The sequence below is a fragment of the Oncorhynchus kisutch genome, linkage group LG6 (assembly GCF_002021735.2).
Source record: "Oncorhynchus kisutch isolate 150728-3 linkage group LG6, Okis_V2, whole genome shotgun sequence".
NCBI lineage: Eukaryota > Metazoa > Chordata > Actinopteri > Salmoniformes > Salmonidae > Oncorhynchus > Oncorhynchus kisutch.
The window spans coordinates 78,923,866-78,940,438 of NC_034179.2; the positions used below are offsets into that span (position 1 = coordinate 78,923,866).

At 46.3% G+C, this 16,573-nt stretch overlaps 1 protein-coding gene across 2 annotated transcripts; it reads left to right on the plus strand.

Moving 5' to 3' along the window:
* Nucleotides 1-3,440: 3,440 nt before the first annotated feature.
* Nucleotides 3,441-12,871, plus strand: LOC109893542 (platelet endothelial cell adhesion molecule). 2 transcript variants are annotated; one of them, XM_020486789.2, is made up of 15 exons: nt 3,441-3,590; nt 3,730-3,753; nt 6,650-6,943; nt 7,254-7,535; nt 7,709-7,969; nt 8,113-8,400; nt 9,125-9,424; nt 9,664-9,945; nt 10,080-10,212; nt 10,388-10,458; nt 10,760-10,813; nt 10,912-11,001; nt 11,160-11,216; nt 12,330-12,358; nt 12,567-12,871. In XM_020486789.2, the coding sequence occupies exons 1-15, from the start codon at nt 3,533-3,535 to the stop codon at nt 12,693-12,695; spliced, it is 2,352 nt and encodes a 783-aa protein (XP_020342378.2). In that variant the 5' UTR covers nt 3,441-3,532; the 3' UTR covers nt 12,696-12,871. The 2 variants fall into 2 exon arrangements, with proteins under 2 accessions (XP_020342378.2, XP_020342380.2); XM_020486791.2 differs by lacking the exon at nt 12,330-12,358.
* Nucleotides 12,872-16,573: the final 3,702 nt, after the last annotated feature.

Below are 16,573 nucleotides of genomic sequence, written 5' to 3' on the forward strand. Positions count from 1 at the left end.
AACACAACACAACACAGCACAGCACAGCAAAACAGAACAGAACACAGCACAACACCACAACACAACACAACACAGCAAAAAAGAAAAACAGAACAGAACACAACACACCACACCACAGCACAGCACAGCAAAACAGAACATAACACAGCACAGCAAAACAGAACACAACACACCACAGCACAGCACAGCAAAACAGCACAGAACACAACACAGCACAGCAAAACAGAACAGAACAGAACACACCACAGCAAAACAGAACAGAACAGAACACACCACAGCAAAACAGAACAGAACAGAACAGAACAGAACACACCACAGCACAGCAAAACAGAACAGAACAGAACAGAACAGAACACACCACAGCAAAACAGAACAGAACAGAACAGAACACACCACAGCAAAACAGAACAGAACAGAACACACCACAGCAAAACAGAACAGAACAGAACACACCACAGCACAGCAAAACAGAACAGAACAGAACAGAACACACCACAGCAAAACAGAACAGAACAGAACACACCACAGCACAGCAAAACAGAACAGAACAGAACAGAACAGAACACACCACAGCACAGCAAAACAGAACAGAACAGAACACACCACAGCACAGCAAAACATAACAGAACACAACACAACACAAGGACAGCAGCAATTAGGGCAACACCTCAGGCTCTGTACTGGCTTTATGTTTCATTACATGACTCCTGTAGTAATACCTACAGCAAAGGTACAATTCCAGAATGTTGGCAGGTTCATTCCAGCTCCCCCCAATTTCACTTAAAATTGCAATGCTACATAAACATTACAGGCTACGGGCATATGCAGATGTGGATGTGGTGATAAGAACGTAGAGTAGGTGATGTTGCTGCTGTAGCCTTTTCCCTGTGAGCCTTTAGCACCTCTTAGTGGTGGGATATGAGAATTGCAATCAGGACTGAGCAGGAATTCACACTACAATGTGGACAGACAGACAGTTTATGTAAAATGCCCCTATATGCTCTTTGGACAGAGTGGTTATTTCAGACATTCGCGGTTTGTCAAGTTCCTATTAGTGTACTATGTAGATCTCATCAGAACCACACTAGCCCAAGGCTTTTGTCTGAGGGGAGCAAAGAAGTTGTCCTAACAAGGTAAGCAGTAATGAAGCACAGTCTTTTGGTTTGACTTTCTCCCACTGACTGTAAAATTGAATTTCCTGGCTACAGACATAACCTTTTAGGTTAACCCTTTATGTGTTGTATGGTCATACTGCCTTAAAACCTAGCGGGGGTTTTGTTGGAGTTGCCAAGCATTCAGAAACAATAAGCACATGGGCAAAGTACATTTTGGTCTGTATTTGGGGATATCTAATTCAAAACTCAATTTATATATCTTGAAGGAGTTCATCTAAGGATTCTTGTCATCTTTCATTATTTTGAACAACATTGTAATGAGAGGTTAGAATAAGATTCAGATCGTACTGTATGAACCCCTGCTGTGTTGCTGGAAGATTAACAGCAGGTGGTATCAAAGACTACATTGAGTAGTCACTCATCACACTCCTGCATGGGTTTGGCTTCAATGTCAACACTCAGACTCATCATATCGTAGCATCATATCATGTCTGCCAATCAACCAGGGTCCTATCTACTGGCTAAAATCCACACTTGTTGAAGTCATGACTTCATCCCTCTATGTACACTAACAAAGCCAGGCAAGGCTTAATTAATACTCAACTACTGACAATAACAAATACAGTTCCTTCAGAAAGTATTCACACCCCTTTTTCCACATTTTCTTGTGTTACAGCCTGAATTTAAAATTGATCAAATGTAGATGTTTTTGGTCACTGGCCTACACACAATACCCCATAATGTCAAAGTGGAATTATGATTTGAATATATATATATACAAATAATAATAAATAAATGAAAAGCTGAAATGTTTGAGTCAATAAGTATTCAACCCCTCTATTGTGGCAAGCTTAAAAACGCTCAGGAGTCCAGATTTGCTAAACCAATCACATAATAAATTGCATGGACTCACTCTGTGCAATAATAGTGTTTAACATGATTTTTGGCTGACTACCTTACCTCTGTACCCCACACATACAACTATTTCTAAGATCCCTCAGTCGAGCAGTGAATATCAAACACAGATTCAACCACAAAGACCAGGGAGGTTTTCAAAAGCCTTGCAAAGAAGGGCACCTATTGGTGGATTGGTAAAAATATGAATAAAGCAGACATTGAGTATCCCTTTGAGCATGGTGAGGGTATTAATTAGACTTTGGAGGGTGTATCAATACACCCAGTCACTACAAAGATACAGGCGGCCTTCCTAACTCAGTTGCCAGAGAGGATTTTACCATGAGGACGAAGGTGACATTAAAATAGTTACAGAGTTTAATGGCTGTGATAGAAGAAAACTGAGGATGGATCAACAACATTGTAGTTACTCCACAATACTAACCTAATGGACAGAGTGAAAAGAAGGAAGCCTGTACAGAATAAATATATTCCAAAACATTCATCCTGTTTGCAACAACGCACTAAAGTAATACTGCAAAAAATGTGGCAAAGCAATTCACTTTATGTTTAGGGCAAATCTAATACAGCACGTTACTGAGTACCACTCTACATATTTTGAAGCATAGTGGTGGCTGTTCATGTAATGTGTATGCTTGCAATCGTTAAGACTGGAGAGTTTTCAGGATAACATTTTTTACTGAATGTAGCACAGAAAAAATGCTAGACGAAAACCTGGTTCAGTCTGCTTCCACCAGTTACTGGGAAATGAATTCACATTTCTGTATGACAATAACCTAAAACACAAGGCCAAATCTACATTGGAGTTGCTTACCAAGAAGACAGTGAATGTTCCTGAGTGGCCGAAATAGTTTTTACTTAAATCTGCTTGAAAATCTATGGCAAGACCTGAAATGGTTGTCCAGCAATGATCCACAAATAATTTGACAGATCTTGAAGAATTTTGAAATGAATAATGGGCAGATATTGTACAATCCAGGTGTGCAAAGCTCTTAGAGACTTACCCAGAAAGACTCACAGCTGTAATCACTGCCAAAGGTGATTCAAACCTGTATTGACTCAGTGGTGTGAATACTTACGTAAATTAAATATTTCTGTACTTAATTTTCAATCAATTTGCAAAAATGTCACTTTGCCATTATTGGGTATTGTGTGTAGGTGGGTGAGGGGGAAAAAACAATTTAATTATCTTTGAATTCAAGCTGTAACACAACAAAAATTTGGGGTAAGTCAAGGCACTTTACATTTAGGAACTTGCACATCCTGAGGAAGCAGCGGTCATTTCCTGGTCAATGAAACAAAAAGAAGGCCAATGATAAGACGAAGGCGTAACACACACACATAGACAATTATGCCCCGCCCTCTCCGCCTTCCTGCTCCTTGCGTACTCCACCTCTCATTCCCTGTGGCCCGGCCCGTCTTTCCCTTCTTCCCCTGTCCCTATGTGAGCGCCTGCCACTCTGGCTCCTGGCTGTGGTGCTGCATCAGTGTCATCACTCAGGATGGACTCCCCACCACTCTACCTGCCTCTGCTGCTGCTGACCTGTCTGCTCACCTTCTGTAAGGATCCAGCACTCTACTCTACTTTCTGAGCTCAGATAGGTTACCTTTAGTTCATATGTATGTCTGTCTCTCACATCACTTGCTTTCTATTCTTATTCCTCCTCCTCTGTCTCCCTCCACCTATCTCCACTCACAGGGCAAGGGGCAGGAGCTCAGTCATGTAAGTATGAGATACAATTACTTTCTGTGTTTGATGAATAAATGCACCAGAGAGCTGGAAGAGTCCCGGCATAGAGACAGTTTGAGGGCAGTTGGTCCTCTCTACGGTTGATAAGCGGCTATTTTTATGCCTCACACAAAATAGTTATTTTTGTAGGAAATGGGTATTGTGAGCATCTGGCTTCCTTGACATTTTCATATTTTTCATTCGATTTATTGAAGGTATTTTAAGCGGAATACGCAGCTGGTTTCATTGTTTTGTGTCAGCATGTGAACAAGCTTCTGAGATGTTGAACCTCTTTGATCCACCTACATTCTCAGATACTGTAATGGTTTTATTTTTCTCAGCAACTTAGTTCATTCTGAGCTCTTGGTGGGGTATTGAGAGGGAGCTGATGGCATATAACTGTAATAACAGACCGTATCTATTCCCCGAAGGCTGAGTCATACATTTGGCTCCAAAGTACTTTTGGCTCAGGTCTCAGCCTTTTCTCCTGCATGGCTGAGCTGTATGTGTTACCTATTCTAAAAGCATTGCCAAGGAGGATGTGGAGCACTTTGTTGTGTCAGCTCAGGCGCAATAATGTTGTTGGTATTGAGTGCGAACAGGAGCCAAGGTAAGGCCACAGACCTTCCAGGGGAGGGGACAGTTGGTCTGTGTTTGTTAAAGTGTTTTCCTCCTTTCCTTCCTCCTACAATTCCTGCTTACTGTGGAGGGCCACCAGGCACACCTCCTGCTTACTGTGGAGGGCCACCAGGCACACCTCCTGCTTACTGTGGAGGGCCACCAGGCACACCTCCTGCTTACTGTGGAGGGCCACCAGGCACACCTCCTGCTTACTGTGGAGGGCCACCAGGCACACCTCCTGCTTACTGTGGAGGGCCACCAGGCACACCTCCTGCTTACTGTGGAGGGCCACCAGGCACACCTCCTGCTTACTGTGGAGGGCCACCAGGCACACCTCCTGCTTACTGTGGAGGGCCACCAGGCACACCTCCTGCTTACTGTGGAGGGCCACCAGGCACACCTCCTGCTTACTGTGGAGGGCCACCAGGCACACCTCCTGCTTACTGTGGAGGGCCACCAGGCACACCTCCTGCTTACTGTGGAGGGCCACCAGGCACACCTCCTGCTTACTGTGGAGGGCCACCAGGCACACCTCCTGCTTACTGTGGAGGGCCACTAGGCACACCTCCTGCTTACTGTGGAGGGGCACCAGGCACACCTCCTGCTTACTGTGGAGGGCCACCAGGCACACCTCCTGCTTACTGTGGAGGGCCACCAGGCACACCTCCTGCTTACTGTGGAGGGCCACCAGGCACACCTCCTGCTTACTGTGGAGGGCCACCAGGCACACCTCCTGCTTACTGTGGAGGGCCACCAGGCACACCTCCTGCTTACTGTGGAGGGCCACCAGGCACACCTCCTGCTTACTGTGGAGGGCCACCAGGCACACCTCCTGCTTACTGTGGAGGGCCACCAGGCACACCTCCTGCTTACTGTGGAGGGCCACCAGGCACACCTCCTGCTTACTGTGGAGGGCCACCAGGCACACCTCCTGCTTACTGTGGAGGGCCACCAGGCACACCTCCTGCTTACTGTGGAGGGCCACCAGGCACACCTCCTGCTTACTGTGGAGGGCCACCAGGCACACCTCCTGCTTACTGTGGAGGGCCACCAGGCACACCTCCTGCTTACTGTGGAGGGCCACTAGGCACACCTCCTGCTTACTGTGGAGGGCCACCAGGCACACCTCCTGCTTACTGTGGAGGGCCACCAGGCACACCTCCTGCTTACTGTGGAGGGCCACCAGGCACACCTCCTGCTTACTGTGGATGGCCACCAGGCACACCTCCTGCTTACTGTGGAGGGCCACCAGGCACACCTCCTGCTTACTGTGGAGGGCCACCAGGCACACCTCCTGCTTACTGTGGAGGGCCACCAGGCACACCTCCTGCTTACTGTGGAGGGCCACCAGGCACACCTCCTGCTTACTGTGGAGGGCCACCAGGCACACCTCCTGCTTACTGTGGAGGGCCACCAGGCACACCTCCTGCTTACTGTGGATGGCCACCAGGCACACCTCCTGCTTACTGTGGAGGGCCACCAGGCACACCTCCTGCTTACTGTGGAGGGCCACCAGGCACACCTCCTGCTTACTGTGGAGGGCCACCAGGCACACCTCCTGCTTACTGTGGAGGGCCACTAGGCACACCTCCTGCTTACTGTGGAGGGCCACCAGGCACACCTCCTGCTTACTGTGGAGGGCCACCAGGCACACCTCCTGCTTACTGTGGAGGGCCACCAGGCACACCTCCTGCTTACTGTGGATGGCCACCAGGCACACCTCCTGCTTACTGTGGAGGGCCACCAGGCACACCTCCTGCTTACTGTGGAGGGCCACCAGGCACACCTCCTGCTTACTGTGGAGGGCCACCAGGCACACCTCCTGCTTACTGTGGAGGGCCACCAGGCACACCTCCTGCTTACTGTGGAGGGCCACCAGGCACACCTCCTGCTTACTGTGGATGGCCACCAGGCACACCTCCTGCTTACTGTGGAGGGCCACCAGGCACACCTCCTGCTTACTGTGGATGGCCACCAGGCACACCTCCTGCTTACTGTGGAGGGCCACCAGGCACACCTCCTGCTTACTGTGGAGGGCCACCAGGCACACCTCCTGCTTACTGTGGAGGGCCACCAGGCACAACTCCTGCTTACTGTGGAGGGCCGCCAGGCACCAGGGAAGGGCCTTCCTCTGTCTGGAGGACAGGGAACTCCCTGGCTAGTCTTGAAGAATAGTCCATTTAGCCTTGGTTATTTTGCACCCCAAATAGTTGTTTGCATTAGCTTTGGATGTCATTGTGTCTTTGTGTGTCTGTGTGTGTTTGTCCAGTATTCACCATAGATAGTGTGACACTCAAACTGGACCCAAGTGGTGAGGTAACCAGTGGGACCTTGATGAACCTGAACTGTGAGGTCAGCGTCAGCCATGACCAGTCCAACCCCATGACACACAGCTTCAACTTCCTGCGAGACGATGTCCTGGTCTACTCCAAAAACACCACCGAATCTGCGGCCCTTCACCAGCTCAACCCGGCCAGGGCTGCCAACTCTGGCACTTACAAGTGCCAGGTCATAGTTCAAGACAAGAGCAAAGGCAGCAGAACCCACAGACTCACAGTCACAGGTACTGCTGAAATGGATCCATGATTATATTGACTTTCTGGTAAAACTCTCTAGATCTCTAGATCCCGTAGGGCGGTGCACAATTGGCCCAGCATTGTCCGGGTTAGGGTTTGGACGGGGTAGGCCGCCATTGTAAATAAGAATTTGTTCTTAATTGACTTGTCTTTTTAAATAAAGGTTAAATAAAATAAAATAAAAAATATTTCATTCGTAATCCATTATATGTAGGTACATACAGTATCAAGTATTTTCCTCCTGATGATGCATGGTATGTGACATCCTAGTGACTGACACTGATTGTTCGACCACAGGCTTGCAGACGCCTGTGCTGCAGGTGACCTCCCAGATCCTGTTTGAGGGGGATGAGGTGACAGCTACCTGCAGCGCCCCAGATGAGTCTGGCTCCCTGCTCTTCCACTTCTACCAGGACCAGGAGAAGATCAAGCAGGTGAGGGCCAGTGGGAACTCAGTGGGGACCAGGCTGGAGCTGAAGCATGCTGGGGACAAACACCTGCGCTGTTACTTTGAAATCACCATGCTGCCTGACGCTGGGAGGTCCAACAACAGTAACACTGTCATGGTCATGGTCAAAGGTAAGTGTGGGGTTGAATGCTGACTATAACTGTTGCATTTTTTATTCGAAGGTACCGGTTCAGATTTACAGTAGCTATGGGCATTATGCTTCTGTGTGCTTCAATATTTGATCACCTGTAAGAAAATAAATGTTGGGTTAAAGAGTTTCCCTGTTCTTCTGTTGTATCATTAGAACTTTTCATCACACCTGTCATGAACATTCTTCCTGGTAAAGACGTGATTGAGGGTGACATTGTCGAGTTTGTCTGTCGAGTGGTGAACCCCCCATCCAATGTGACGGTCTTCCTGAACAAGGACAAGAGGGTGCTTAAGACAGCCTCCATTAGTCTCAGTCATTCGCTCAGAGTTCTGGCAGAGGACTCTGGGGAGTATGTGTGCAAGGTGGAAAGAGGCAATGTGCAGAAAGAAGCCTATGAGAGCATCAAAGTCAAAGGCAAGTATTAGATGTCTGACTGTGTTGTAAAAGGTTGGGCCACAGCGTGTGAGCGTTTTCTAACTTAATTTAATGTTTCACCATGCCAAAGTGTCTTTGAATTTAATGTTTGACACTCTTCTTTTTCTGTCTGATTCCCACAGAGTTGTTTTCCAAGCCAGTCCTGGTGATGAAGCCCAGAGAGGTGTTTGAGACAGAGCGCTTCACACTGAACTGTGATACTGACCGCTATTCCCATGAGAGAATCAACATTGGGGACGTGAAGTTCTCCCTGTACAGGAACCAAGTCCTACTGACATCAGGAGGGAACTACACTGCCACAGCACACCCCTCCCTTAATGGAAATTACTCCTGCCAGGCCCAAGCCCAAGGAAGAGGCCAAACCAAAAAGATCTTCAAAAACAGCACACAGATTGTCCTCAAGGCGAAACGTGAGTCTCGTTGTGTGGTGTGGTGGTTAATTTCTTTACTTTCAAATGAGGAGAGACAAACTTATCACACAAGTCAGAGATATGCTTAAACTGAATCTTTATTCACTTATTAATAAGGGAGCAGGTCAATACAACACACACATATAAAGTGAATCGATTGAGTGCCCTAAGATAATGATGGCTGGTCACCCTCAGATAATTCGTTGAGAGCCTCGAGACAAAGGTACAAAGGTATTTTATAGCCGAGATATACCCCCTTCAGTCTACATGACAAACAACAGATGTATGGAATGGGTTACAAGTTTAAGATTGGTTTGAAAGATACTGTCTGCTGTGAATTATAAGTATCCGCTGTAAAAACTTCTCATTGTGTAGAAACCAGGGTCTGGCCCCGAGCCATCTCTCCCTGGTGGCTTCTAGTCAGGCACACAGACACTAATCATGCTATGGAATGCGGCCTTGTTAGGTTTAACACACACAGATAGATGAGTGTTCTAACAACCCCTTATTATGTTGGATAAAACAACCATTTGATGCAATAACAGCCTTATAACAATCGTGTAATTTCTGTTGTGACAGTGGATGGGGTCAAAACACTCTTAAAAACACTCTCATTCAACATTCTCAAACATTGCATGTGCTTGATTTTCTAACCGTTTTTCTCTTCTCTGGTCGCTTTCTGTCTTATTTGTTCTCTTTTTTGTTCCCCCTCTCCCTCTGTCAGTGCCTGTGTCAGTCCCTCTTCTGAGCGTGGTAGGGGACAGGTTGATCCTGGGCAAGCCCTTCCAGCTCCAGTGTCAGAGTGACAACGGTAGTCTGCCCATTACCTACACCCTGCTGAGCCCCCACAGACAAGCTGAGTTCAGGGTGGTCCGCAGACCCTGGGATCTGGCCCTCTTCAACATCACCTCCATCCACAGGAGCTCTGACATCCACAGCTTCTCCTGCAAAGCCGAGAACAACCCCAGTCAGCCCTACATGAAGAGCTCAGGAGATCACCTCCGACGCACTGCCACCATCATAGGTGAGTTGGCCACACCACCTGTTTATAACAGAACCAAATGTATACATACATACATACATACATACATACATACATACATACATACATACATACATACATACATACATACATACATACATACATACATACACACACCTACATATGGCTCTGGTTTATAAAAGGGAGATGCTGGTACAGTCAGTCTAACTGATGACATAGTAGATTTACTGTAATGACTCAACAACATTAATTCCCCATAGAGCCAGTGTCCAGGCCAGTACTGACCTTGACACCCAAAATGGGGGACGTGGCTGAGGGGGAGGACCTGACCCTAACCTGCACTGTCCAGCGGGGCACGCCCCCCATCACCTACACATGGTATCACACAAAGAGTGCCCTGCCCCTGCTGTCCAAGATCACCAATGACATGCGATTATCCCACTCGTTTCAAGGTGTCAGTAGAGAGCATGGAGGCGGATACTACTGCGTCACTAACAACCCATCCAATGACAGCCAGAGGAGTGCCATGGTCACTGTTGGAGGTGAGAGGGGAAGGGATCTTGCAGATGAAAGTATTATCACACAAACACACTGGTGTGTGACTACAAGTAATTTAGCTAAATCCACTGTGGCTGAACTTGACCTGAGGTAACCTCTGTAACCTTGCTGTCTGCAGTGAAGTTGGCTGGCTGGAAGAAGGGGCTGATCGCAGCCTTCTGCATCCTGCTCACAGTGTCTCTCATCATCATCATCCTCGTTAAGAAATGCCTTCTTCCATTCAGAAGAGAGAGAACAGTGGAACTGTCAGTGTGAGTAGGCCTGACTTTGACTTCATCATACTACCATAGTCTATTCACAAACCATTGAATGTACAGTGTTGCACAATTCTTTGTTTGGGAAGATGTGAATATTAAAGCGATAAAGGTCATATAGGAGTTTCCTGTTTCATTGTTCATTGTGTTTTCTTGTTCCCCCCTCTCTCAGGAAGCCAGCAAGCACTAAAACAGACGAGACTCTGAGGCTGACCCATGGAGAAGTCAATGAGGCTGCCAATGGTAAGATCTGTCTACTGATTTACTGTACAGTAGAACCTATATCTGCTGTCAGGACTTCACACTACTAAACCATTGGCCCATGATAGAAGGTTTATAGAGTCTTGCAGACCCCTACCATCTCAGCCCTAACCTTGCTCCAACCCTTCATCCTCTCAGGATGTCATCTTTCCATTCTGTATGTTCCTTCCTCCTAGCTTGGCTATGGGTAAAGAGCAGGTGAGGGGATGCATACCTAATATGGCATCCAATTGGATGTGACCGGTGTCCTGTATGACTGACCCCTGGTCTCTGTGTTTTACAGTCACTCCTGGGGTCATGGGAAGGAGCGTCTGGAGTGATCACGTCTCAGGCTCAGGTGAGTGTACCAGAGTTCATGAGGTCAACTCTTTCATTTCAACAGTAGGAGCATTAACTATGTGACTATTCATGTCTAACATTAAGTGTGACTTGTAGAGTCTGACGACCAGACCAGCGAGGAAACTACTGAGGTACCGGAGCCACAATACACTGAGGTCCATCCCCAGGAGGTAGGCCCCACCAGAGGTAAGAGACTGACCCATCCTCTTAGCTGGGAGGTGCTAGGCTTCAAATACGCATGGCAACATTATTATTGATCTATTGCTTAATGTCAAATAATCATGAGCTGTCCACTTGCATTTTTTGATTATGTCCCTATGAAGCATTTGTTTTTGCATTTCTAGCCCCCGTGAAGAAAGGCACAGACACTGTGTACAGCGAAGTGCGGAATTCGAATCAAGGTAAGACTAACATCCTGTTCAACGTTCACTGAAGCCCTCTACACACTAAGAAACAGAAATTAGATGGGCCTCTTCTCTGGGGTTTGAGAAATGTGCCATGCAGGAAACCAGGCCAAGCCTAACTCTAAACATCTGCATTGTCAGTGAGAGAGGGTGCCGTTAAGCCAGCCGCTTAGCCAGCTGTCCACTTCCTGCTCTCGTCAAAGGGAACTTCCTGTTATTACAATCCAACCCAAACACAGGGTGCATCTGTCAAGTGGAGTCAGAGGACAGACTGCTCCCTTGTTTACCCCTGAAATAAGAACCCACACGCCAACCATATTGCCCATTGTTGAGTAATTGACCTACTCCTTGCAAATGTCAATGGTATTTGTATCAAACAATGTTGCGGCGCAGGGGAAGAGAAAACAATCATGGGCTTTGGCCTGCCTCTATATTGTCAAACAATGGGCTTGTCGGCAGGGAAACTGACTAGTAACACACCCATTAGTGGTTGTAATGCGATAAGCCCAAGGTGTCAGTCTTGAGGAGAGGTCGAGGTTCTGGGTGGAGGGTGTTGTTTTAGGGAAGGGGGAGGCTCTGGGTGGAGGGTGTTGTTTTGGGGAAGGGGGAGGCTCTGGGTGGAGGGTGTTGTTTTAGGGAAGGGGGAGGCTCTGGGTGGAGGGTGTTGTTTTGGGGAAGGGGGAGGCTCTGGGTGGAGGGTGTTGTTTTGGGGAAGGGGGAGGCTCTGGGTGGAGGGTGTTGTTTTGGGAAAGGGGGAGGCTCTGGGTGGAGGGTGTTGTTTTGGGGAAGGGGGAGGCTCTGGGTGGAGGTTGTTGTTTTAGGAAAGGGGGAGGCTCTGGGTGGATGGTGTTGTTTTGGGAAAGGGGGAGGCTCTGGGTGGAGGGTGTTGTTTTGGGGAAGGGGGAGGCTCTGGGTGTAGGGTGTTGTTTTGGGGAAGGGGGAGGCTCTGAGTGGAGGGTGTTGTTTTGGGGAAGGAGGAGGCTCTGGGTGGAGGGTGTTGTTTTGGGGAAGGGGGAGGCTCTGGGTGGAGGGTGTTGTTTTGGGGAAGGGGGAGGCTCTGGGTGGAGGGTGTTATTTTCCTGAGCTTGTCTCCTGCTCTTGTTTTTGCAGGTGAGTCAGCGTCCGAACAAGCTGACGGCGTAAGTAGAGCAATGTACTAACAAATACACTCATGTACGTAACAGTACTGTTTTACATACAGTACATAGACCTTATGACTTTGTTTTGTCTTAGAGGGACCCCTTATGGAGACAATCAGATTCAACACAGGAGGAGGAAACTGCTGGAATACACAGAAACAGACACTGGCTTCTTCTTGTAATTTTTATTTTATTTTGTCTATTTCAGCAAGGCTCAGTTGAGTATGCCCAGTTAAACCACAATGACCACGAGTCAGAAGAACCAGAGCACGAACCCCGGCCTGAACCAGAGCCAGAACCAGAACAAGGGTCAGAACAAGACGGACAACTTGAATGACCACCATCAATATTTATTCTCTGATTTATTCAGCCCATTGGGCTGTTATTGATTTGAATGCATTTGTATATTTTCTATATTTTTTACACCACTTCTTCTTAACCTTTTGTACAGTCTTTAAATGCCTGTAATTATGCCTTTGTGAATTGAGAATAAAACAATGCAGCAGAATGGGAGACCTTGTCCTGTGTCTCAATGAGAAAAAAATTGTTATTGACGGTTTCCGTCACCTCTCCTGAGAACGTGCACATAGGATGTGTGTTGTTACCTAGAGGAAAATACACACAAATACATTTTCCTCCATTGTGAGCTGAGCTCCATGGACAGGAAGGAAACCTTTGAAGCCTGCAGGATGTAGTGACAGTCATGCACTGTGACACCCCCGTAGAGAAATGTGACAATATGAGAAAATAAAGTCTATACCAGGCAAACCACTCTCCCTCTCCTGACCAGAGGAGGGCAGCACCTTGCTTACGATTCAGTAGGAAAACTTGGTGCCACACTGCTGAACTCATGTGAGAGGTTTCCACTGTGTTTTAGCATCAATGCATTTCAATTTCAGTTTCCATCCTTTCATTCCTTTTCTCAGTAGTTGGTTACCAGAGGAGATTAAAAACAGACAAACAAACTTTAAATTGTAGGCTATATTGTCTTTGTACAAAGGTGTACACCGAACTGCAGTACTTTCAGAACCTCTCTTCAGTCCGGAAGGCTAGTGGAGTCATCATGCCCAAGGGAACACAACAACATTACATTAGTAAGGTCTGTGCCATCACATATCCTTGATCACAAAATCTAAACATCTATATTAGCTATATTGTCTTTGTTTATTCAAAAAGCTTAATGAGACATCACCAAGGTGATCTGAACAACAAAGGCCTATAGCCCACAAGAGGTTGATTCGTTCATTAATGTCATGGCACATGTTGTTGACAGTCCAGCTCATGTGGATTTGTCTTTTGACAGGAAGCTCTTAGGGAAGTTGAAAGACTGACCAACCCTGTGTGAAAAGCCATACAATCCCGACAACACAGCTAAACATCCTCAGCCTGCCACCCACTTAAATGCTCTCAACTACATTCCCAGTTCAGTCTAACGTATACTGTATACCACCGCCCTTAGGATGAAGCATTTATCTTCATTAGAGATAGCCCAGTCCCTTGTTTGGATTATGTTTCAGTTATTTGTGTGTGCATGTTTCAGCTGTGTGTATGTTTGTGTGCGCACCTGTGTGTGACAGAGAGGGAGCAGTACAGAGGGGGAAGTAAGGGTGAACCCAAGAGAGAGAGAGAGGGAAAGAGAGAGCTCTAGTGACAGTGTGTCTAAGCTAGGGCTCCTCCTTCCCCACCTCGGGTCATGTTGAGTTTGAATCGCCATCCTAGCAAGCATAAATGTAAGGAAAAGTTCAGAGTGACAAGTCCAGCCACCTTTAGTGTAGTCAAACTATTCACTATTGGTTCTCGTACTGGGAAGTTCAAAATGTAACAAAACACTATAATATTTCATGTCCATGCAAATCTATTTTGTAATATGATACGGTAAGAAAGAAAATAAGTACTGCTATTTTAGGTAATCCCCCAAGGGGAAGACAAAACTATCGATAAAGACGGCCCCTTTAAGAGGAGGCCTTGGGTCCAATCTATGAATGGATAGTTTTCCAGAATGTGTTCCAAAATGAAAACCGAATCCATCTCCATGTCTCAGCAGTCTGGATCTCTGCAGGTTGTTATTACTGTATCGTTACATCACACGCTGCAGTTTCAGCTTTTAGAGTGTGGGTGAATGAATCATATTACTTAGCAGGTCTGCCTTGACAGCGGTTAGCAGCATATTTTGAGAACTGGCAGCGGGAGGTCATGTGCCGCTATGGAATTAAAATGACTGTAGCAGAAGTAGAATAAATAAGAATATGGTGTCTGGGTATTAATGAGCGGGTTCTTAACCTGAGCAAGCAATTTTTCGAAGACATTTATTATAGCTCAGATTGGGTTTTTAATTTTCAACTGCACAATAATAAAGCCAAAATGCTATATGCTTACACCCTGTGTCCTCTTTTCCTCTGCAAGGACAGAACATACAGAAATAACCCCATGTTTGGTGAATCTCCTGCATACCTCGCAGCCTCAACCCGGCCACCCTCCTCTCCAAACCCTGACATATCCTGGCCATGGATGGCGCTGTCCTCTTCAGAGGGCCTGGTCTGATGTTTGAAGAGCCTGTCTACCCTGTCAAATACACGCTGCTGCATTTACCATGTTCATGCATCCATCATGTGAGGTCATGTGCTGTCATAGACGCTGTGGATTCTTGTTACATGTCATCTGCCCATCTGCACAGGAGAAGACCAGACTGTATGTCCTCCATAGTCATAAGACCTCTGGCGTGGTAACTAGATAGGACAGGTTTTCTTAATGTCTTTATAATGTTGATACAGTAGGAGAGAGTGATAAATGTGTCTTTGGGACTCTTCACATTTAGAAGTGTGGGACGCTGTGTCCCTTTATTTTTACTGCCTGTGTGTTCGTGTCTCAGCAAGGAAACCTGATCTGGCCCCTCCTGTATCTGAAGCAGGATTCCAGCTACACCATTGGCTACGCTGCTAAAATTGGCACGTTAACCCCTATGAATATTATGTTTTTTCACTTGGCCTTATGGGGCCAGTGTTGTACACTGCTGAGACTCAGTGGTGAGGTCATTGCGGCAGCAGGTTCATTGTTCTTAGATTTGCTACTATCACAAATGTAGACGTTTCCAGGTACTTATGAGTTTGTGCTTTCCAGTTGTATACAGTGTTCAAGTTTACTGTGTTTTACAGATGTTGCAAAATACTGCTATTAGCAGACACCACAGTTACAGCTAAAGCCCCTTTTAGTAATGTACTTGATAGATATCTGCCCACAGAAGCACACTAAGCACTGCCTCTGCAATACATGCTTTCATTTAAAAAAAAAAATGATTATAATCAAAGACCTGAGGGCAGATTGTCAACATGATACACTGACACAGTCTGTAGACTAGAGGAGGATATAGAAAGGATCCATCAAACACATGTGTTGTGTCATCATAGTGGTCTCTGACATGTGGTCAGACTCGATCAGGTGAAGCAAACTTACACTTACACCTTTTTTGCTTCCCCCTCATGGTGTGGCGAGTTACCTGACTTGCCTATCATTAGACACAAGTCACCAGGAAACGCGGAGATTCAATCATCTCTTCTCTAACTCTTCTCAGTACAACTGCTCCTTCAATTTCTACCCTGCTCTCAATATTACCTGGTATTCGTGTTTCCATGCATACATTTTGGATGTAAACTTTATGTTCATTTTCCCCCTTTCATGAGTAATGGATCAGCTCATCTGATTCAAATCTCAGACAGTAATTTAAGTCATGTAAACAAGCAACAAGGTATGTCATACTATATGACACTACATATGGAAAATAGAGCAGGTTTACACAAACAAGCCCAGCTCCCATAGTCCTACATTTGTAATTTACACATCTTTATCCTAACATTGACCTCTTGTCTCATACCAGAACAGTGATAATATAACTCCTGCAATGTTAAACAGGTGGCTACTATCTATTCCCCCATCTTCACTGAACAAAAATATAAAATGCAACATGCAACAATTTCAAAGATTTTTCTGAGGTACAGTTCATATAAGCAAATCAGTCAATTTAAATAAATGAATTAGGCCCTAATAACTGGGAATACAGATATGCATCTATTGGCCATAGATTCCTTAACAAAAAAGGTAGGGGTGTAGATCGAAAACCAGTCAGTATCTGGTGTGACCACCACTTACCTTATGTAGTGCAACATTTCCTTCGCATAGAGTTGATCAGGCTGGTGATTGTGACCTGTGGAATGTTGTTCC